The 22126-nt window shown below is 53.5% G+C and overlaps 2 protein-coding genes across 2 annotated transcripts in view; one reads left to right on the top strand and one right to left on the bottom strand.

Moving 5' to 3' along the window:
• Nucleotides 1-415: 415 nt before the first annotated feature.
• Nucleotides 416-5501, top strand: HDHD3 (haloacid dehalogenase like hydrolase domain containing 3). The gene has a single exon (XM_077835963.1). It carries the CDS (start codon nucleotides 479-481, stop codon nucleotides 1199-1201), a length of 723 nt encoding a protein of 240 aa, XP_077692089.1. The 5' UTR covers nucleotides 416-478; the 3' UTR covers nucleotides 1202-5501.
• The window catches only part of BSPRY (B-box and SPRY domain containing), a 32689-nt gene continuing 15990 nt past the window's right edge, over nucleotides 5428-22126 (bottom strand). Inside the window, exons 4-6 of the mRNA XM_077835962.1 lie at nucleotides 16743-16768; nucleotides 14504-14628; nucleotides 5428-6535 (exon numbers count right to left, since the gene is read on the bottom strand). Of these exons, the coding sequence (XP_077692088.1) occupies nucleotides 6009-6535; nucleotides 14504-14628; nucleotides 16743-16768 (678 nt within the window). The 3' untranslated portion in view covers nucleotides 5428-6008. The remainder of the gene's footprint in view (nucleotides 6536-14503; nucleotides 14629-16742; nucleotides 16769-22126) is intronic.

The following is a 22126-nucleotide window of genomic DNA, read 5'->3' as shown; positions in this document are numbered from 1 at the left end:
AGTGTTTGTGACTGAAGTCCTGGTGCCGGTACTGACTTAACTGCAGTGGCAGTGAGGGCCTCTCCGTATCCGCTGCACAGCGCCTGAGAGGGGAGGTCAGTCTCCACGGACATGGGGCTGAGCCTGTGAGCAGGGGGCCAGTCCGTGCTAGTGGTGGGGATGTGACGTGGATACAAATCTGTCAGGAACTGGCCTGAGACCCAGCAATTCACTTCAAACAAGCTACAGAACAGCCCTCAGATAGAAACCACTTTCATTCACTGCAGGCCCGGGAGGAATTTGAACCCATGAGCCCTGGGCGCGGTGAAGCTATCCCAGGTTGAAAAGCTCCATTGCCATTATCAATCACTTGAGTCACTCGCTGCCCCATGCTGAGCATTTCTTCGGCCTATAAGAGGGTTGGGTCTGTGGCTTGTCTGATCCTTATCCTTTTATTTGGTGTTCTAGGTTCTCTTTGCTCCTCAGCCTCAGTGAAGCAATGCTTCGGCTCCGGCTGTTAACATGGGACGTGAAGGACACGCTGCTCCGGCTCCGGCACCCAGTAGGAGAGAATTACTCTGCTGCGGCGCAAGTTCACAAAGTCCATGTGCAGCCTGAGGCTCTCAGTAAGTCTTTCCATCAGGCATACAAAGCCCAGAGCAAGCACTTCCCCAACTATGGCCTGAGCCAGGGGCTAAGCTCCAAGCAGTGGTGGGTGGATGTTGTCAAACAGACCTTCAGACTCGCTGGTGTCCATGAAGACAGGCTTCTCACCACCATTTCGGAAAGCCTCTATCAGGAGTTCTGCAGTGCACAGAACTGGGAGTTGTTACCAGGTGCCAGGGAGACTCTGAGGCAGTGCCATCAGCTGGGCATCCGTATGGCTGTAATCTCCAACTTTGACAAGAGGCTGGAGAAGATTCTGTCTCACTGCAACCTCAGGCACCATTTTGAATTTGTCTTGACCTCAGAGGAGGCTGGCTTTGCCAAGCCAGACCAGCGGATCTTTCAGAAGGCGCTGCACATCTCTGGGGTAGCTCCCCAGCAGGCGGCTCACGTGGGGGACAATTATGTGAAGGATTATAGGGCAGCCAGAGATGTGGGCATGCATAGCTTCCTGCTCACGAGGGCTGGGCGTGCAAACCCTTGGGAGCTAGAGGTACCCAAGCAGCACATCCTGCCTTCACTTACCCACTTGCTGTCTGTTATCGAGAAGGGTTAAGGGTGAATCCCTCGCCTCTCTGCAGAGATCGCCAGGGACAAAGCAGATTCCTTACACCATGTCACTAAAAAGAAGGATCAGTTGTGCTGCAGGGGTGAGGAGGAGAGGGGAGAGGATTTGGTTCTCCACCAGGGAATCAGGTTCTAAAGGGTATCTGCATGTCCTATAGAGAGGGGGCAAAAGCAAACCCCTCTGAACTCAGTGAGAAGTACTTGCTAGCACCATCCACAACCACGCATTAGTCATCCAATATAATAAACTGCTACAGATACTCAGCACTTCTCTTCCCCTTTCTTTCATAGCTCTCAAAGCATCTAACAGAGTAGAGAGGATTAGTGCCATTATTGTCATTTTACAGGGGGGAACCAAGGGATGATGGCTAAGATCACCCTGCACGTCAGAGTGGAGACCAGAACTTAGTATCATAGAATCTCAGGGTTGGAAGGGACCTCAGGAGGTCATCTAGTCCTACCCCCTGCTCAAAGCAGGACCAATGCCCAATTTTTGCCCCAGATCCCTAAATGGCCCCCTCAAGGATTGAACTCACAACCCTGGGTTTAGCAGGCCAATGCTCAAACCAATGAGCTATCCCTCCCCCCTAAGCTATCCCTCCCTCACTCTGCATCTCCAGAGTGTCCACCTTGTCCCCTGTCCATTGCAGCTCTAAGCCCAGGCATTAATCCCTCGTCATGCGAGGAAAGACAGCATTTCTTGCACACTTGAATGAACAAAGGCAGAAGCAGAAATCCCTTCTCTGGGCCAGGTTCATTCCCTGCATTGGTACAACTGGCTGGCCTAACTCCCTGCCAGCCTGGGCCAGCTGCACCACATGGTTCTGCTGGCGAGGAACACTGGTGGTGTGCTGACTTCAGTGGATCCCCTTGACCTGACAATAGCCTTTTCCCAGACAGCACCACCCCCTTCTTGGGTTGCTCTTGCTCTGGCCTGTAAGGCAGCCATTGCCCACCCCTGCAGCCTCTCACCACAGGCTCTCTCCGCATAGGACCTCTCTGCCAGGGTCTGCTCTTGTAGAAGCTGGCACATCACTTGGGGCGGTTAGTGCCTCTGCCCCGATGCTGGCAGAGGATCCCATGGGATTTCCCCCTTTGCCATTGTGCAAAGACTGGTCCTGGGGGTGCTGATGACTCTGCTTCAAGTAAGGATTTTAGTAGAACCCCCTACCGAGCCACTGGTGGGCAGCACAGAGGGGAGCACTGGAAACTAGAGCAGCCCTGTGCTCGGGCAGTCACTGCTTCCCAGAGGCTGATGGGAGCTTGACGGCAACAGAAACTAGCCCATGGGCCTTTCCCTGCCCAAACCTCAGCAGGTGCCTTTTCCAAGCGCGGCGCAGAGCGATCGCCGCCCTGCTCCCAGTGCTGGACTTGCAGCTGTGTGGCAGAGCCCCAGCAAAGTGCCGAGAAAAGCAGCCCAGGCGCTTGCCTAGACAGTGTGCAGCAAGCTGGGCTGTAAGTTTACCCCACACCACTTGGCCATGTAGACAGACCCTGTTGCTGAGCTGCTTTGAAACAGGAGCAGATCAAAGTGCACTTCGGTGCGTGGCAAACTAAACGTACCCCCCAGCTTGCTGCAAACTAAGTGGTCGTCTAGACAAGCCCAGAACATGTAACATTCAGGGGGTTAAAAATCAAGATACTTACATTTAAAAAGGGGAGAAACCAGCCCAGGCCAGGGTCCCTACTTCTAACCTGGGTCACGGCCTCATTTCTAAAGCCCCTTGTCACTGAACCCACCCCAACAAATGAACCAGATTGTACATAGTCTTATCAACAGGCTTTTCTATGGTGCTCAGCTTGGTAGAATGTGCGCACCTCTCGTACAGCCATGAATTTAGCCTCGCAACACCACTCTGAAGTCTGGCAGGGCAACCCCACATTACAGAGGGGGAATTGAGGCACAGAGCTATTACAGGACTCATCCCAGCATGTTGCACAGTCAGGAATCACACGGCTTGCCCACATTTCAGGCTAGGGCTGTAATAACTGCACGTCCCCATCAAGGCTGAGCAGACTGTACATGCCAGTGTTGAGTTCCTCCCTCCAGGCTAGTGGTGGAAATTGAGGCTTCAGTACAGGGCACCTCTTTTCTGTCCGCCATAACTAGCCCCCCAAGTAGACATGTTCCTGTAGCCCCATGGCCACATTAGCTGCAGGAGCTGCACTGTAGCTAAGGCTTCGGCTCTCGGTAGAGATAACGGCTGTATGTAGTAGAGCAAGAGAGCCTAACTAAAGTGAGCAAAAGTCAGGCCCTGCTGCTAGAAAGCAAAGTTAGCAAGTGTCAGACTATGTGTGAAAGGCAGGCCCTGTTACACAGCAGGTGCCTGTTTGCAGGGTCACTGTCCGATAACCCGACCTTGGCAAAACACACAGGCATGCCCAAGAAGTGCTAGGCACAGGGTATTGATGTGTGCACATTCCAGACGATGCAGGTACCCCCTAATGTAAACACAATGCTGGGAGATGAAACAGGAACACACCGACCCCACATGAAACAAGGACAGGCCTAGGCTGACAGATGAAAATGTTTTGTTTGAACCAGCAGGTACAAGGTAAAGGGTGGTAACTAACTACATCAGGGGGACAATATGTAACTTGTTTGTATCAGTGTATAAAAGAGGGGTTGTAGGAGCAGTGTTTTATCTGGCCTCGGGGGAGCAGAAGGTCCCACCACTCACTGAGCTGAGTCCATTACAACAGGCATATGCGAGTTAGTGTCCTCAGAGTCTACTGGACACTAGAACCGTGCTTTGTCAACAATAAACCTGACCGAGTGCCTTTGCCACCAAACAGTCTGTGGTGGTCGTGGGCACTTCAGTCAAGGTCTGCTGTATCAGCTACCTGGCCAGATCTGGTGCAGCACGCTGAGAGAACACACACACAGCCAACAACTGACAACACTGGCAATGGAGCGTTGTCAAAGGGTTTAGGCCAAAGCAAAATTTGATGCAGTTCAGACAGCAGGACAAGATGCAAATCCTGGAGTGTTAAAGAACTGCATAACTCTGTGACCAATAAACGTTTGCAGTTTTGCAGGCTAAGCTTAGGGTAATCAGCTCTCATGCTTCAAGGCACAAGATGATTTTGTGCAAGGGTCAGGAAGGATGGATTATTCCCCGCTAAGTGCAGTGTTGTGCAGTTGGCCAGATGCATTATGTGCAGTTTCCGCGTCAGGGCTTGGCTCCAGCCAGAGATTGACTACGCAACAAGACGGGCCAGTGAGCCAGTCCTGTAGGGCAAGTCCAGTTTAACTAGATTGCCTAGAAAGAATTCTAGGGGGCTATTGCTGTTAAGAAACAAGCTCAGAGCAGGCACCTGGGCTGAAGCCAGAGCCTATTTACATATGTGACACTGAGCCAGAAGGGGTTTAGCACTAGCAGGCTAACTAACCCAGATTCAACCTGTAGAGACATCTTAGCAGCTAATGATTGTATTTTTGTATGTGTGTTTACATATATATTGTTATAGGTTGACAAAATGTACCCAAACAGTTCCTGTCTGTCACCGTACTCTGTTACTTCATCAAGATGAACCATGACTGTAGTAATATCATTGTCTTTATTTCTCTGTGGTGTATATAGTGAACTACCTGCAAATGGCAGGAGATGGGCAGTTGCCTTATGTTAATCCATGCAACTAATCACCGGTGGTGCTTAGGAAATAGGAGGTTTTACTTCGAAGCCACTATTGTTCACCCAAGGAACACCTGCTGACAAAAAGCTGCCAGGGATCTATAAAAAGAACTCTTGGGCCCTGATCCCGTATCTCAGCTCCACTTAAGCTTCATCAGGGGAAGTCTGAGTCACAGGACTAAGGTCTCCAGCTCCAGTTTGGCTCACCCTGACATTGGACATTGTATGATAACTCAGGCTGCGAGTCTTTCACGGAGGTCACGGGAGTCACGGATTCCGTGATTTTCCGGAACCTCCATGAATTCTGCAGCTGCTGTGGCTGGTGCGGCTGACGCCTGGGCGGCCCCCCCACACCCGTGAGCAGCAATGTCTGCTGGAGCGCGCCACCCCTAAGCACCTAAGATTTAGTTCGGAGTATTTTTAGTAAAAGTCACAGACAGGTCACAATAACACAGGTTATTGCCCGTGACCTGTCCGTGACTTTTATTAAAAAATACCCATGACTAAATCATAGCCTTAATTATAACCTATGGAAATAATTCTGAAAGAACTCTTTGCAACTCTAAAGCTTACCATCTCTACTATGAAACTAAGAATTTTATTTATATCTGTATGTATAATACAATACTCTCTTTTCTTTTTTAATAAATCTTAGTTTAGTTAATAAGAATTGGCTGTAAGCATGTATTTGGGTAAGATCTGAAATATTCATTGACCTGACAGGTAATGTGTCCAATCATTTGGGCTTGGTAGAACTTATTTTTATGATGAATATGATTTTCAGTAATCCTCATCTTTGACTGGGCTGTCTGGGTGGGAGCTCAGGGCTGGATGTGTTTGTGGCTTCTGGGTAACCAGGAAGATATTATAGAAGCTGTTTTGTTCATGGATAGGTGAATCTAATTATTAGAAATAACCTCCAGTTTGGGGTATCGTCTGCCCCATTCGTTGCAGTTTGCCCTGATTGAGCAATCTCAGTGTGGCTCCCCTGGGACCCCGGACACAAGGTATCAGTGCATTCAGGCTGCCAGCCCCATCCTGGCTGCTTGGAGTGACTGAAGATCCAGCAGGTGGCATGCCAAGTTGTGCGTCTCTGCAGAAAGCTTCCCCTTTTCCCCACAGAGCTGGTGGGTGAGCTGCTGCCCCTGTGCCAGGCCTCATTCACTGAATGAGGGAGATGCTCTGGTCAGCCACAGCAAACACGGGGTAGATGGGTGCAGTAAAGGCTTCACGGTGCGAGTGGAGGATGACACAGGCACTAGGGTCATAGAACAGCACTTCCCCGCCATCCAAGTCGACCAGCACGCCCACCTGTATGGGGCACTTGACTAGCTCCACCGCCTGATGATGGCCATTGTGCGAGAAGCAGAACTCCTTGTCATAGCGCGAGAACACCCAGGAGAAGGGGTTGTAGCCCAGCCGGGCTGCGCTGCCAGGCCCTTTGCGCTCCAAGGAGCCATAAGAAACGCCCAGTTTGTACGCGCAGCTTTTGCCTACGCTGATCCTCCAGGCATGGGTCCCTTTGTGGAAGGCCTTAGTGCCCAAGGCGTTGGGCCAGTGATCGAAGCGCTCCGGGCAGTCTGGATAGGTCTTTGCCTTCTTGGGGCTGAATGCTAAGGTTTTCTTGTCTTCGGACAGGGCCAGCAGGGGGCTGACAGTTTTCTCATCTACGCGAACCTCTTCCAAACCTGCAAGGAAAGCCAAACAATCAGTACAGGCTGAGCAGCGGGACCTCGTCCAGGATCAGCCTGTCTCCCCAGCAAAGCGCTGGGACAGGGAGGGAGCTGGGTTCATGTCCACGTTTCCCCTTTTTATAGGCCTTCCTAGGCAGTAGCCCTGTGCAGGGGCCATGGCGACTTCCTCTGGCGCCCAGCAGCACCATCTTCCAGGGCCTGCAGGCCAGCTCCTGGGGGGAAGAGGGGTGCTCCCTGCACACTGGGGAAGGGGCTGAGCTCAGACCGGACTCTGCCTGCGCAAGTTAAATATACCCCAGCTAGTCCCATTGGGCACTGGCTCCTGGGGTTCTCCCAGCTGTAGCCTGCAGTCGGTCCCGACTGGCTCCCTCCATTCCATCCATCATAAGCCATCTCCCCTCCACAGTGCCCGCCCACCCTGCTGCTGGGACACAGCAGGGGAGGGAGACGCTGGCCCAGGGGTTAGAGTGGCTCTGTGCTGAGGGTGGCTGGTGAGCAGGAAGCCTCAAGCTCTTGCGGCTGGAGTGGGGGCAAGGCAAGGCACGAGAGACCTCTGCCTCGGCCCTAGGGGTAGTACCAGTGGGCACCAGGGCAGCACGGCTACAGGGCTGGCAGCGCTGGCCAAACTTGTTTCCAAGCAGGGAGGAGGCAGGTGCATTCACAGGCCACCACCCATCCACAGCTACTGCCTGGCTTCCATCTGATTCCCTGCCCAACCTGATGCACCAGATCCAGCTGTTCGAGTGGGCTTCCTGGCTTGGCTGGGGCTGGTGCCAGGGCAGCCTCTCTGCAGGCTTCTTCCTCTTCCAAACAAGAAGCATAATATGGTGCAGAACATATCCAACACCCAAGGTTCCCCCCAGGCCCACTTGTGACCAGGCACCTGGCCACTGGGCTCCCCAAGATGAAGGCAGGGGCTGCACGTGGCCCTGAGAATGCACTTTTCCCACCCAGCTCTGGAAGCGCTGGCTTCAGCTCGATGCAGATCCGGATGCAGGCACAGGACACATCTCATCTCTCCCAGTTCCCTGCCCTGGCTCACTGTTCAGAATGCAGTGGGGGCTGAATGGTTGATCTGGGCCCAGCGGCGGGAAGATTAGCAAACCAGACAAGTACTCAGCTCTGATGGGTGGGGAGACAAGGGACACGGAGAGGATTTTGGCCCCACTCCCAGTGCGCAGGAGCCCATCCATAGCCCAGCCAGCCACCCCCTGCTGGTGTAAACTCCCCCACTGCTGCCCTGCTTGACTGAGACACCAGAGACGACTCTCCTCCCCAAAGAGGTAAGGGGCTCGGTGGGACAGGGACCAGCTTTTGGAGTAGCACCAGCCTGGCATGGGCCATGCCTGGGGCTTCTAAGTGCTGCCACGCTCCCCACCCTAGTGCTCGAGGTGACCCATCCGGGACTGGCATGGGGCACTCACCCCGTTGCAGTTTGTCATTCCCTTGCCCAGCCATGGCTACCAATCAAAACCAGAACATTCCTCCTGCACAAACTTCATGGCCAAGCCCTTTCAGCGATCCTTTTGGAGCTAGCGGTCGAGAATCCGTGGGCCAGGCAGGGCTGCTGTGAGGGGATGAAACCTCTAGGAATTGCAGTCAACAGGCTTGTGGTTTAGACCCGTGCTCTGAGAGGGAGCCAGCATCACAGAGCAGAGGATCCTGGGTCCCTTCTGCCTGGGATCTCTCTACCTCTCACCACGGCTGATGATCAGTGGCGCCGGAAGCAGGGGGGCTACTGGGGCCATAGCCAGTTTTCCATCCCTGCCACGGGGGCAGAGAGTTGGGGTGCAGGGGTGTGAGGGCTCCAGCTGGGGGTGCAGGCTCTGGGGTGGGGCCAGATATGAGGGGCTCAGGGCTGGGTCAGAGGGTTGGGGTGGGAGGGCTCCAGCTGGGGGTGTGGGCTCTGGGGTGGGGCCGGGGATGAGGGGGTTGGGGTGCAGGCTCCCCCCAGCCCTCTCTCCCTGCAGCAGCACCTCGCTGGGGGGGAGAGGTGCCTCTCCCTGCTGCAGCAGCTCCCAGGCTGGGGCCGTGGGATAGGGGCGCCCTTCCCGTGGCCGCAGCAGGTCCTGCCTGGGCGGGTTCCCTGAACGCCTGCACAGCGCTTAATAGGCTATTGTGCGGCCACGCAGCTTACAGGGAACTCAGGCCATAGCCCCCCAGCCATAGCCCCCCACTTTTTGAAAGTGGATGGGCCTGGCCAGTCCACTTTTTGCTGGGGCAGACCCCACCCCCCTCCTTCCCCTCCTCTCCTGCCCGAGGCCCCACTCCCCGGCCAGGCCAGCATGAAGCCCAGCTGGGGAGCCCGGGCAGTTGTGGGAGCCACGCAGACCCTTTCCCTGCCCTAGCTGAGGCATCCGGGGGGGTGGAGACACAGGCCGGGGGCTGCTCTCGGCTGGCCCCCTGCACCACGGGCAGGTGGATTGTCTGCTGCGGCTTTCACAGCTGCCCGCACGGCTCTTATGGCTGGGCTGCAGCTCTGAGGCCCCACTAAGGTTACCAAATTTCTAATCGCACAAAACCGAGCACCCTTGCCCTGCCCCCTGCCCTGCCCCACCCCTTTTCCGAGTCCCTGCCCCAGCTCACTCTGTCCTCCATCCCTGTCGCTGACTCTCCCCCACCCTCACTCATTCACTCCTTTTCACCAGGCTGGATCAGGGGGTTGGCGTGCGAGGCGCTGTGGCTGGGGAAATGGGCTCCAAGGTGGGGCCAGAAATGAGGGCTTCAGGGTGTGGGAGGAGGCAAGGGGTTGGGGTGCAGGGGGGGTGTGGGCTCCGGGAAGGAGTTTAGGTGCAGGAGGGGGCTCAGGGCTGGAACAGGGGGTTGGGGTGCAGGAGAGGGTGAGGGCTCCAGCTCAAGGTGCAGGCTCTAGGGTGGGGCTGGGAAAGAGGGGTTTGGGGTGCAGGAGGGCGCTCAGGCCTGGGGCAGGAGGTTGGGGTGTGGGAAGGGATGCGGAGTGCATGCTCTGTGAGGGAGTTTGGGTGCAGGAGGGGGATCAGGGCTGGAACAGGGGGTTGGGGTGCAGGAGAGGGTGAGGGCTCCAGCTCAAGGTGCAGGCTCTAGGGTGGGGCTGGGAAAGAGGGGTTTGGGGTGCAGGAGGGCGCTCAGGCCTGGGGCAGGAGGTTGGGGTGTGGGAAGGGATGCGGAGTGCATGCTCTGTGAGGGAGTTTGGGTGCAGGAGGGGGATCAGGGCTGGGGCAGGGATGCGAGCTCCGGGTGGGAGTTTGGGTGCAGGAGGGGGATCAGGGCTGGGGCAGGGATGCGAGCTCCGGGTGGGAGTTTGGGTGCAGGAGGGGGATCAGGGCTGGGGCAGGAGGTTGGGGTTGGGGTGCAGGCTCCAGGCAGCATTTACCTCGGAGGGGTCCCCGGAAGCAGTGACATGTTCCGCCCGCTCCTAGGCAGAGTCGCGGCCTAGGAGCTGAAGGATATGTCGCCACTTCCGGGGAGCCGGGTAAGGAGCCTGCCAGCCCCGCCAATCACACTTTTAACAGCCCAGTCAGCGATGCTGACCAGAGCCGCCAGGATCCCTTTTCAACCGGGCATTCTGGTAAAAAACCAGACACCAGGCAACCCTAGGCCCCGCCCAGAGCCAGGTTGGGGAGAGCCACGCAGGGAGCTGTGGTGAGCCTGGGTCCCTCCCCCTGTGCTATGGTGGGAGGCCTGGGGGGCAGAGACATGGGCACGGGGCTGCTTTCGGCCCCACCCCACCCAGGTTGGGATGGGGAGGGACACGTTCTGCTTCTGGCTTGGCCGGGGGCGGAGTCTCCAGGGGACGAGGGGGGGCAGGGCGGGCCCTTGGGGGGAAGGGGAGAGGCCTTGGGGGGGCAGGGGCCCCTGGCCTTTCCTGTTTTGGGAAGGCTCCAATGCCCTTGCTGATGATCCTGCCCTGCCTAGGGTATACGGTGCCATATCCCTCCCCCCAGCTTCAGTGCAGGATGTTCTCTCCATGCAGCCCATCCTCATCTGATCTGCACTGGGATCCAGTGAGTCACCTCCTCCCAGGAAGACATGCAGCGCTGGACTGGGCTGAGCTGGGATACTTGGTTCAGCAGATCTGGCGGGTGCTGATGTTTGTGCGACTGCCCAATTCCCTGCCAATTTGCTTTTCAAATTCTCTAGTACAGAGCTGGGGCTGCAGCTTCCTCTGCTCAGTCACCTGGTCCTGCTCCCTCCATGCCGGACAACTCTATCTGCTGGGGCCTCTCCTTGCCCTTCCCCATTTCACTGCTTTGTGTCTTAAGACATCATCATAAAGACAAGGCCGAGAGCAGGTGAGTCACCTCCTCCCAGGTAGACATGCAGGGCTGGGCTGAGCTGGGGCTGGGGCTGGAGGGGGAATAGCATGCTCACCTCACCTTGGGCCTAATCCTGCCAGGTGCTGAGCACCCTCAGCTGCACTGATGTTCTGCACCTGGAAGGATCACTTTTGTAAGACCTGGGAAACAAACCAGTGTCTGGTACCCAGAGCATGGCAGTCTAATGACCTGAGCCAGCTGCCTTGGTTTCAGAGGGGGCAGGAACAGAAAGGGTTAGGAGACTGGAACACATGACTTATGAGGAAAGGCTGAGAGAACTGGGATTGTTTAGTCTGTGGAAGAGAAGAGGGAAGGGGAATTTGATAGCTGCTTTCAACTACCTGAAAGGGGGTTCCAAAGAGGATGGATCTAGACTGTTCTCAGGGGTAGCAGATGACAGAACAAGGTATAATGGTCTCAAGTTGTAGTGGGGGAGGTTTAGGTTGGATATTAGGAAAAACTTTTTCACTAGGAGGATGGTGGAACACTGGAATGCGTTACCTAGGGAGGTGGTGGAATCTCCTTCCTTTGAAGTTTTTAAGGTCAGGCTTGACAAGGCCCTGGCTGGGATGATTTAGTTGGGGATTGGTCCTGCTTTGAGCAGGGGGTTGGACTAGATGACCTCCTGAGGTCCCTTCCAGTCCTGATATTCTATGATTCTATGTTAGAAAACCTGCCTTAAAGTGATAGGCTCAAGGATCTCAGTCTATTAAGCTTAGTCTATTAAGAGGTGACTTGATCACAGTCAATAAGTACCTACGTGGGGAACAGCTCTTCAGTCTAGCAGACATAGGTCTAACAGGAGCCAATGGCTGGAAGTTGAAGCTAGACAAATTGGAAAATTAAGCTGTATATTTTTAACAGGGGGTAATTACCCACTGGAACAATTTACCGAGGTCAATTTACCAAAGGTGGGTTCTCCAACACTGACCGTTTATAAATCAAGACTGGATTATCTCCTAAAAAAATCTTCTCTATGGATTATTTTGGGGAAGTTCTATGGCCTATGTGATGGAGGAGGTCAGACTAGATAGTCCCTTCTAGCCTTGGAATTGATGGATGAATCTAGGAGTAGTCTCCAAGCCCCCTCAGGAATGGTGGGTGAATTAGCAGCAGATAAACTAGAATCATAGGACTGGAAGGGACCTCAAGAGGTCATGTAATCCAGTCTCCTACACTAAAGGCAGGACTACATAATAACTAGTCCATTCCTGACTGGTGTTTGTCTAACATATTCTTAAACACCTCGAATAACAGAGATCTTACAACCTCCCTAGATCATTTGTTCCACTGCTTAGCCACCCTGAGAAGTTAGGAAGTTTTTCCTAATGTCCAACCTAAACATCCCTTGCTCCCATTGCTTCTTGTCCTGTCCTCAGTGGATAAGGAGAACAATTTATCACTAACACCCTCTTACGTAGTTTGGCACTGCATTTCACAAAGTGGAGCAGAATGCAGGCTCTCTCATCTTTAATACAGAGGGGCAGCTCCCAGAGACTACCCTTCCCAGCAGGCACATCTGGATCCAAGCACAGCATTGCATGCTGGGGCCTCTCCTTTAGAGCTTGTCTGCGGAGGGGGATTTATTTATACTGGTATAACGTAACTCCCTGTGTGGACGCTCTTATTCCAGAATCATACCAGGGAGTTATACCAGTAAAACTACAGCTGAAATTATACTGGTATGATTGTGCTGGTAAACTTCCCCATGCTGAGCAGCCCTGCGTCATGATGAAATCCTAGGGCCTGTGTTGTGCAGGAGATCAAATCAGATGATTTAACGGTCCCCAAAACCTTAAAATCTCTGAATCTGTGAGCTATGCTTTGGGAGGCCTCTTTAGTCTATCTGCGCTACATAGAATCATAGAACTACAGGCTGAGAAGGGACCGTAAGGGTCAGCTAGTCCGGGGTCCTCAACCTTCTTCTTTCTGAGCTCCCCCAAGCAGGCTATAAAAACTCCACATGGCAGCTGTGCCACACTGACTGGTTTTCTGCATATAAAATCCAGGGCAAGCGTTAAGGGGTAGCAAGCAGGCCAACTGCCCGAGGCCCCACACCACAGGGGGCCCTGCAAAGCTAAGTTGCTCAGGCACTGGCTTCAGCTCCGGGTAGCGGAACTCAGGGCCCTGGGCTTCAGCCCCATGTGGCGGTACTTTGGCTTCCTATCCTGGGACCCAGAGAGTCTAACACTGGCTCTACTTGGTGGACCCCCTGAAACCTGCTCGCAGCCCCCTAGGGACCCCGGACCCTGGTTGAGAACCACTGATCTAGTCTAACCCCCTGCCCAGATGCAGAATTTATTGTGACTAAGCCATCCAAGTCAAGGCAGATGGCTATCCGGCCTCCTTTTGAAAACTTCCAGTGAAGGAGCTTCCACAACCTCCCAAGGCATCTGTGCCATTGTCCAACTGTTCTTACAGTTAGGATATTTTTCCTGAGATTTCGTCTACATCTGCTGTGTAGTTTGAACCAAGTGCCTCTTGTCCTGCCCTCTGTGGCAAGAGAAAACAACTTTTCTCCATCTTTTTTATGGCAGCCTTTCAAGCATTTGAAGACTGCTATCATGTCCCCCCTTAATCTCCTCTTCTCCAAACTAAACCTACCCAGCTCCTTCAGCCTTTGCTCGTATGGCTTGCGTTCCATCCCTCTGTCATCTTTGTGGCTCGCATCTGGATCCTCTCCAGTTTCTCTACATCAGCGGTTCCCAAATTTGTTCCGTTGCTTGTGCAGGAAAAGCCCCTGGCGGGCCGGGCCGGTTTGTTTTGTTTCTGAGGTTTGTTGCCTTTCTGCACTTCAGTGTACCCAGCCCCGCAAGGCTTTTAGTCAGTTTCCCTCTCTGCTTCTCACCCACTACCCCAAGGCTGCAATATCTGGGCTGCAAATCCTGGCGGGATGCATACAAATCCCTCCAAAACCGTGCTCAGGCTCAGGGAGATATGTTCTTGAGTCCATGCACTCATTTCTGCTACAGCCTCACCAACCCCAAACGTTCAGAAATCATGAGCTCGGCCTCCAAATCAGGAGATTAGCTTAAAAAAAAACAGCATGATTCCTAAACATAATCTAATGCAGGCTCTTTGTATTGCCTTTGCTTTCTGAGTTTTTAAGGAGCATTCTGGTCACATTTTTAAGCTTCTCTCTGCAACCATTTATTTTTCACATAATCAATAGTCTCCAGGAGCTGGGTTTGTAAGTAAAATAGCTGCTATCCACAAGCCTTGCAATGAAGTGGTGAGATTTGGCAACACTGCTAGTAACATAAGGTCTTTTAAAGCTAGGCCTGGGGCCTCCACTCTGGGCCAGTGTTGCTCGAAGGAGCTGGCTTCACGTTTGTACTTCAGGTCATTTCTCTTTAGCTTCTCCCTGCTGAAGCAAACAAGGATCAGCTCTGTTCTCTTTAGTGATCGCTGCTGCTGAGAGAATCATGACCGGCAGGGGAGGAACTCCCACTAACAAACATGTCTCTGGCGTAAAGTGCACTTGTGCATACAGTGAATCTGAAGCATGCTTTGAAGTTACAGATTGACTCTCAACACCCACTTGCTGCCACGCACACAAACCTGGGGAGCAGTAATGTCAGGCAGCCAGGATGTTTGCTTAGGCACAGAATGAATCAACTTGCCAGGAGTTCCCAGAGGAATGCGCGGCTGTGAGCGAGACACTGACCTGTGGCACAGCTGAGAACAGCAGAGGCCCACAGCTGGTGCAATAATGGACTCTGAACACATTTCTGATTAAAGTTTAACTTCTCGGACTCCTGCGGCTCCAGGATTCCCTCCGCTGCCTCTGTCCTAGGAAATGAAAGAGAGGATTTATTAGGAAATGGATTGATTTAGTGTCAGGTGCTGGAAGATACACATACAAACTAAAGTCACAAGGAACTACTTCAACGATACCGAGCCAAGTTCATCCCTGGGGTACGACTGAATGCAGCAAAGTTACACCAGGGACGAGGTGTCTCTTCATCTAGAATCCCCAGTGCTGGTTTCAGGGGGGTTTGACTCCAGGCAGTTACAAACAGATATTGACATTTTAAAATGAAACCCCAATATCCATGAGTCATTCAGCTTCCCACATGTCCAGTCAACAAAGAGCAAATCGGTCTGACACAGCTCCACAGAATGGAGATATACAATGAACGTGCTAAGGTGGGCCAATCAGATTTTCCCGTAAGGCCTTCTATAGACTGTGGGGTAGGGACAGCCAGCAGAGTAACATGCTGAGACTCCTGAAGGATCTGACATAGCATGGAAAGGAGACAAATCCATGTAGTAAGTGGCACACACATGGTGTTTATTGGGCTCGTAAGGAAAGGCTGAGGCCCTGAAGTTTGCTGCTAATCACCTGCCATGTTTTATTGCTCAGGCTTTAAAGCTAGGCAGAAGGCAGAAATGTGCAACAATTACTCCTGGCGGAATTCTGCGCCTCTGCGAATGTGCAGAATTTATGTCCCCCGCAGATTTCTTTGCTTCCCCGCAGAAAACTGACTTTCTGACAGCGAAACAAAGGAAAGCTACAAGAGCAGTCATGTAACCCTCCCCAGCAGTACGTTTCTGGTACCCAGGGCAGCCAGCAGAGAGGTAAGTTACTGTGAGGCAGGGGGCGGGACTGGGGAAGACACAGCTGATGGCTCCTACCCTGCACCAGGCTCAGCTGCTAGTCCTGGCTGGGCTGGAGAGGATGGGGCTTCCTCTTCCCTTACAGATCCCCCCTTCACCCAGATCCCCCACTGAGCTGCCCACACCCAGATTGCCCCACACAGAACCCTCTCAACTCACACCTGGATTCCCCCAAACGAAGCCCTTCCACACTTGGATCCTGCCTTGCTGAGCCTGCCTGCCCACACCTGATGCACCTGGCATGGAGGGGAAGGGCCCTGGTGTATTTCTGGGGCAGGCCCAGTCCTTGCGCTGTATCAGGGTTGGGTGCAGCCTCACTGCTGAATCCGTATCCCGGGGTGCACCTGCACAGCGATCTCCCACCTCTGTGCAGCCAGTGGCCTGTGCTCCCCAGTGCCTTGCTGGAGCCTCCACATTTATTTGACAAATAAAATTTGCAGAATTTTAAAATAGTGTGCATGGAATTTTTATTTTTTTGACACAGAATGCCCTCAGGAGTAATAATCAGGATTCCAGGTAGTGCTAAGAAGTACTATAATTAGAACTACCCTTAGGGGACACTCAAAGCACCCAATGCCCACCTAACGAAGGACAGCCCAATTTCAATCCTAGTTGTAAAATCATCGCCTTAGGCCACAATGCAATTCAGGTCAGGTTCCCTTTCTCAAGAGCAGTGAAATGCACAGAGCGATGGGTGCTTGGTACCAGGGGCAGCACTGCCAGGCTCTCACTCTGCACCTCATTTGTCTGTTTAATAAGGAGGCTGCGTGAATGCAGAGCCCGCAACTAGGAAATCTGAAGACAGCTGTAAATTGTTACTCCTCTGTGCAATGCTGTACTGGGCCTGTCCACAGGGAGCTAGATAAAGCCCCAAATAATCAGGTATATCTACCGAAAGTGAAAAAAGGTGTGCCTACGTGTGCAACACACACATGCGAGCATGTCCCGGGCATGTGTGTAAATCAGCATTACTCCTTCTAGATCCATTGGGTATGTCCTGGCCACCAGGATTTCTAGGTGCCAAATGTAAGAATTTAGGACCCCATGTCTGAGCCATAGTGCAGCATGTGAAGCAAAGCCACAGTGGGACATTTTGGGCAAGGGGCATTTTATGTGCATGCAAGTTCTCAGCCCTCTGGCACTATGCCCTGACCAAAAGCAGCACCAGTCAGGAAAAGGTCAGTGTCACCGGATGCCTGGCAATGACACGCTGCTCTATGCTGAGCCGCTGTGCTCATAGAATGGAGAGGGCAAGTAAGGAGGGGCCGTGAACTTTGGTTACTCACCTCTCGAAGATCTCCTGCTCCGCGTGCTGGGGACAAGGAGAGAGACAATCATAAAAGCTGAAATTCTCATAAGAACATCAGAACGGCCATTCTGGGTCCGACCAATGGTCCGTCTAGCCCAGTGTCCTGTCTGCTGACAGTGACCAGTGCCAGGTGCTTCAGAGGGAATGAACGAAACAGGCAGTCACGGAATGACCCATCCCCTCTTGCCCAGTCCCAGCTTTTGGCAGTCAGAAGATATGGATATCCAGAGCATGGGGTTGCATCCTTGACCATCTTTGTTAATAGCCATTGGTGGACCTACTCTCCAAGAACTTACTTAATTCTTTTTTTAACCTGGTTATAGTTTTGGCCCTCACAACATCCCCTGGCAATGAGTCCCACAGGTTAACTGTGCATTGTGTGAAGAAATGCTTCCTTATGTTTGTTTTAAACCTGCTGCCTGTTCATCTCATGGGGCGACGCCTGGTTCTTGTGCTATGTGAAGAGTAAATAACACTTCCCCCGTCACGATTTTATAGGCTCTGTCAGACCCCGCCTTAGTCGACTCTTATCTAAGCTGAACAGCCCCAGTCTTTTTATTTTCTCCTCATATTTTCCTGAGGGCCTGGAATCACTTCTGCGACAGCCTCACCATCCCAAGACTCAGAACTCGTGAGTTCAGCCTCCAAATCAGGAGATTAGCATAGAAATCACATGATTCCTAAAAATAATCAAAAGTGTGTTCATTTTATTGCCATCTGAGCTTTTAAGGCACATTCTGGTCCCATTTTAAAGCTTCTCTCTGCAACCGTTAAAGCTAGAACCTAATGTATTTTTTAATGAAAGCTGAGATTGTTGCAATCAATAGTCTCAGAAGTCTCCTTATCATTTGTGCTGCCCTTCTCTGTACCTTTTCCAATTCTAATCTATTTATTTTTAGATGGGGCAACCAGAATTGCACACAGCATTGAAGGTTTCTGTGTACCATGGATTTAAAAAGAAACATTATTATATTTTCTGTCTTATTATCTATATCTTTCCTAATTGTTCCTAATATTGTTTGCTTTTTTGACTACCACTGCACATTGAGCAGATGTTTTCAAAGGACTATCCACGATGACTCTAAGATCTCTTTCTGGAGTGATAACAGCTAATTTAGATCCCATCATTTTGTATGTATAGTTGGTATTACGTTTTCCAATGTGCATTAATTTGCACTTATCAATGTTTTCTTGCCCAGTCATCCTGTTTCATGAGATCTCTGTGTAATTCTTCGCAGTCAGCTTTGGACCAAACTATATTGAATAATTTGGTATCATCATGGATTCACCAAGGGCATGTGGATATGGGGAAAGCGGTGGATGTGATACATCTTGACTTTAGAAAAACTTTTGATACGGTCTCCCACAGTATTCTTGCCAGCAAGATAAAAAAAGTATGGATTGGATGAATGGACTATAAGGTGGTGTGATACAGCATAGCCAGAGGGCAGCAGGAGAGTGTTTTAAAAAAAAAAAAAAAAAGCAGAAAAGAATTTTATTTATGTAACACTTACAAGAAATCACCAAAAAGGATAAAGCAAAACTATGCAACAAAACAAAAGCAAACACAAGGTATAACACAGCAGCCTTCAGGAGGGAGAAGTGTTCAGGCTAGCCTGGGCCCAGAGCAGGGGGGCTTCCTCGACACTCGTGGTCTTCCACCCTCCTGAGTTACCTGGTGGCCTAGAGCGGGGGGGCTTCCTCAACACTCATGGTCTTCCACCCCCTCGAGTTACCTAGTGCCATGCCCAGTGTCACCGATTATTCCTCTCCTGAGAGTGCCCGACAAGATGGCATGGCTGCGGGGTGGGCGGTTTGGGGGTGGGAGGGACGCACACCACGTGTGATAGGACCCCTCCTAGGTGACAGTGATGATGGTATCCACAGCGGCAACGGCTGGGGCTGGGCTCTCGCTCTTCCCCTCAATCAAAGGGTCAGACGGAGGGAACTGGATGGGGTCACCGAGCAGAGAACCTCGGACAGCACCCACCGCTCCTCGAAGGCGTCAAGGGAATCGGTGGACGCCGCCCAGAGGAACTCCGCCCGGATACGTGAATGTACTGAGGATCGGAAAACGGCCCTACAGTCGCAGGACGCTTCATTAGCCAACCTCCCTTCTCTGATTTTATAAATGGCTGTTTTAGCTAGGGCTAGGAGGAGGTTAACCAGGAGATCCCGTGACTTTGTGGGGCCACAGATGGGGAGTGTGTAGATAAAAAGGTGAGGGGAAAAGTGTAGCCAAAAGTGTAATAAAATATTCGTGAGGAGCCGGAAAAGGGGCTGCAGCCTGGCACACTCTAAATATATGTGCGCCAGGGTTTCCCTCACATTGCAAAAAGGGCAAGTATCCGGGATGGGGGTGAACCGTGTCAAAAACACGCCCGTGCTCACAGCTCCGTGAAGGAACCGCCAACTAATGTCCCCGACGGGCCTCGGGACCAAGGTGGAATACAGGCTGGCCCACCGGGGCTGTTCACCCTCCAAAGGTGGCAGGAGGTCCCGCCACTTTGTATCGCGGTGGGACACCAGGGTGTGGGCGTGAAGGGTGTGAAGCGTGAGTGTATATAGATGTTTCCTTAGTGCGGTTTGGAAGCTGACCGGCTGCAGTTCATGCAGCCGGCTCGCAGTGAAAGGGTGAGGGGTTTATTGGGATCTACGGGGTAGGGGCCCAATTGAAAGGTCCGGTGGGCCTGGGGTAGAGGGCGGGCGGGGTGCGCCCTCGCGCAGGGCTCGGCTGAGATAAGCCCGAGCAGCGGGCGTCAAGGCGGCCTTCACCTCCTGAAGTACGCGCCGGGGGGTACGAGGTCTGGAGAGCCCCATGCGCCCAGCGAGCGTCAGGGGATCCAGCCAGTTTCCCCAGTCGTAGTCCAGGAGGTCTCCGACTCTCGTGACTTCCGCCAGGACCAAACTCTGGCGCACCGAGCGGGACTCCGCCACCTGCACACGGAGCTGGGGGTTGTGTAGCAGGGGCTCCGCGAGGAGATCCGCTCCCACGGTGGCCGCCACGGACCTGGTCGTTGAAAACAGTTTCCAGGTCCGGAGGAGGTCCTGGTAAAAGACCAGCAGCCTGGAGAGGTCTCACGGAAAACCTCTCGGACAGAGATGAAAGAGCTGCCGGTCATATCGGAGCCCTTGGAAGCGGCTCAGGAAGGCATGCACCAGTATGCTCCACGTCGAACTACCTGCACTATAGAGGAGCCTCTGCAGGGCCTGGAGGTGGAAGACACGGACCTGAGTGTTCAGACACTTCAGGCCCTGCCCTCCTTCCTTCAGGGGTAAATGAAGAACCCCAACAGGGGCCCAGTGCATTCCTGACCAAAAGAACTCTAGAATCGATATCCGGAGGTCGGTCAGGAAACCCGGGGCCGGGACCAGGGTGTTGAGGCAGTACCAGAGCGTGGACAGGACTAGTTGGTTAAGCACCAGTGCTCTCCCTCGGAGGGAGAGACATCGGAGTAGCCTCGTCCATTTCCGGAGCCGCTCTATCACCCCACCTTCTAAATTTTGCCAGTTCTCCGGTGGGGAAGGGTGCGTGGCAGAAAGGTAAACGCCTAGGTAGAGCAGTGGACCCGCGCTCTACCGGATGGTCTGAAGCGCGGGTGGGAGGGAGCTCACCTTCTGCCAGTCCCCCACTGCCAAGCCAGAGCTCTTGACCCAGTTGACCCGGGTGGAGGAGGCTGCCAAATAGATGTCCTGGCAAGCCTCCACCCGCGCCAAGTCCCCCGGGTCCTGGAGCACGTCGTCGGCGTATGCCAACAAGACCAGCCGCAGCTCCGGCTCCCGCAGCACCAACCTTGTCAGTCTCCTGCGGAGGAGACAGAGGAAGGGCTCGATCGCCAGAGCGTACAGCTGGCCCGAGAGGGGGCACCCCTGCTGTACTCCTCGTCCGAAGCTGACTGGTTCGGTCAGGATCCAGTTGAGCCTAACCAGACACTCCGCGGAAGCATACAGCACCTGGAAAAAACTCACAAACTGAGGTCCGAATCCAAATGCCTGCAGAGTGCCCAGGAGGTACCCATGGTCCACTCTATCGAACGCCTTCTCCTGATCGAGAGACAGGAGGGCGAACGACAGACCGTCTCTACGCCCGAGTTCCAAAAGGTCTCGGACTAGAAATAGGTTGTCAAAAATGCTGCAACCCGGGACAGTATAGGTCTGGTCTGGGTGGATCACATCTGCCAGCATGGACCCTAACCGCAGCGAGATTGCTTTCCCTACGATTTTGTAGTCCGTGCTAAGGAGCGAGACGGGACGCCAGTTTCGTAAGTCGCGAAGGTCCCCCTTCTTCAGCAACAAGGCGAGCACCGTTCGCCTGCACGAAAGAGGGAGGACCCTGCCCTGCAAAGACTCAGCCCAGACAGTGGCTAGGTCTGGACCAAGGATGTCCCAGAACACGCGGTAGAGCTCCACGGTCAGCCCGTCCATGCCCGGAGATTTATTGGTGGGCATGCGACGGAGGGCTTCCGAGAACTCGGCCAGGGTGAGAGGCAGCTCTAGTTGGTCTCGGTCGCCCACGCTGATCATGGGGAGTTCCTCCCAGAGCACCCTGCAAGCGCCCGGATTGGTTGGATCTGGGGAGAAAAGGCTTGTGTAGAAGTCACGGGCCCTCCCACACATCTCCACTGGATCCGTGAGGGGGTGCCGTCTTCTGCTAGAAGGCAAGTGACGTGTTTCTTGGCCCCCCTGGTTTTCTCCAGGGCATAGAAGAAACGGGAGCCGCGATCCATCTCCTGAAGGAGGCGGATGCGGGATCAAACAAAGGCACCTCGGGCCCGATGGTCCTTGAGGGCCAGGAGCTCCTCTGCTTCTCCCAGCATGCTCCGCAGAGGAACGGGTCCTCGGGCCTGGTGGCCAGACGCCTCTCCATCTCTAAGACCTTCCGTTCCAACTGCTCTATCGCTGCATTTCTCCGTCGGCTAGTGCCCCGGGTGTAGTCACGGCAGAAGAGCTTGGCGCGCACCTTCCCTAGATCCCACCATCGCCGCGCCGAAGGAAAGGCACGCCGCTGCTCTCGCCAGGCCAGCCAGAACTCCTGGAAGGATGTCACGAAGCCCTCATCCTCCAACAGGCTGTTGTTAAAGTGCCAATAGGCTGGCCCCGGCCTCTCTGCACTGAGGGAGGCTGTTATGGTGGTTAGATGATGGTCGGAAAATGGGGCCGACCGAATGCTGGAGGAGTGGGCCTGTGAAAGATGGAAACGGGATAAATAAATATGGTCCAACCGAGAGTGGTGTGACCGATGGGCCTCCACCCGGACAAAGGTGAACGTGGAAGTGTCATCTGGGTGGTGGTCACGCCAGACGTCTACTAGGGAGTGATGTTCAACTATTTCTCGGAGAATGTTCGCAGCGGCCGGGCTCA

This window comes from Eretmochelys imbricata, chromosome 16, assembly GCF_965152235.1.
Source record: "Eretmochelys imbricata isolate rEreImb1 chromosome 16, rEreImb1.hap1, whole genome shotgun sequence".
NCBI lineage: Eukaryota > Metazoa > Chordata > Testudines > Cheloniidae > Eretmochelys > Eretmochelys imbricata.
The sequence above is the reverse complement of the archived record's forward strand: the minus strand, read 5'-3'. Positions and strand labels throughout refer to the sequence as shown.

Bases quoted from the DNA above. Each gene is read 5' to 3' on its own strand.
- HDHD3 (XM_077835963.1), top strand. From the start codon at position 479: ATGCTTCGGCTCCGGCTGTTAACATGGGACGTGAAGGACACGCTGCTC.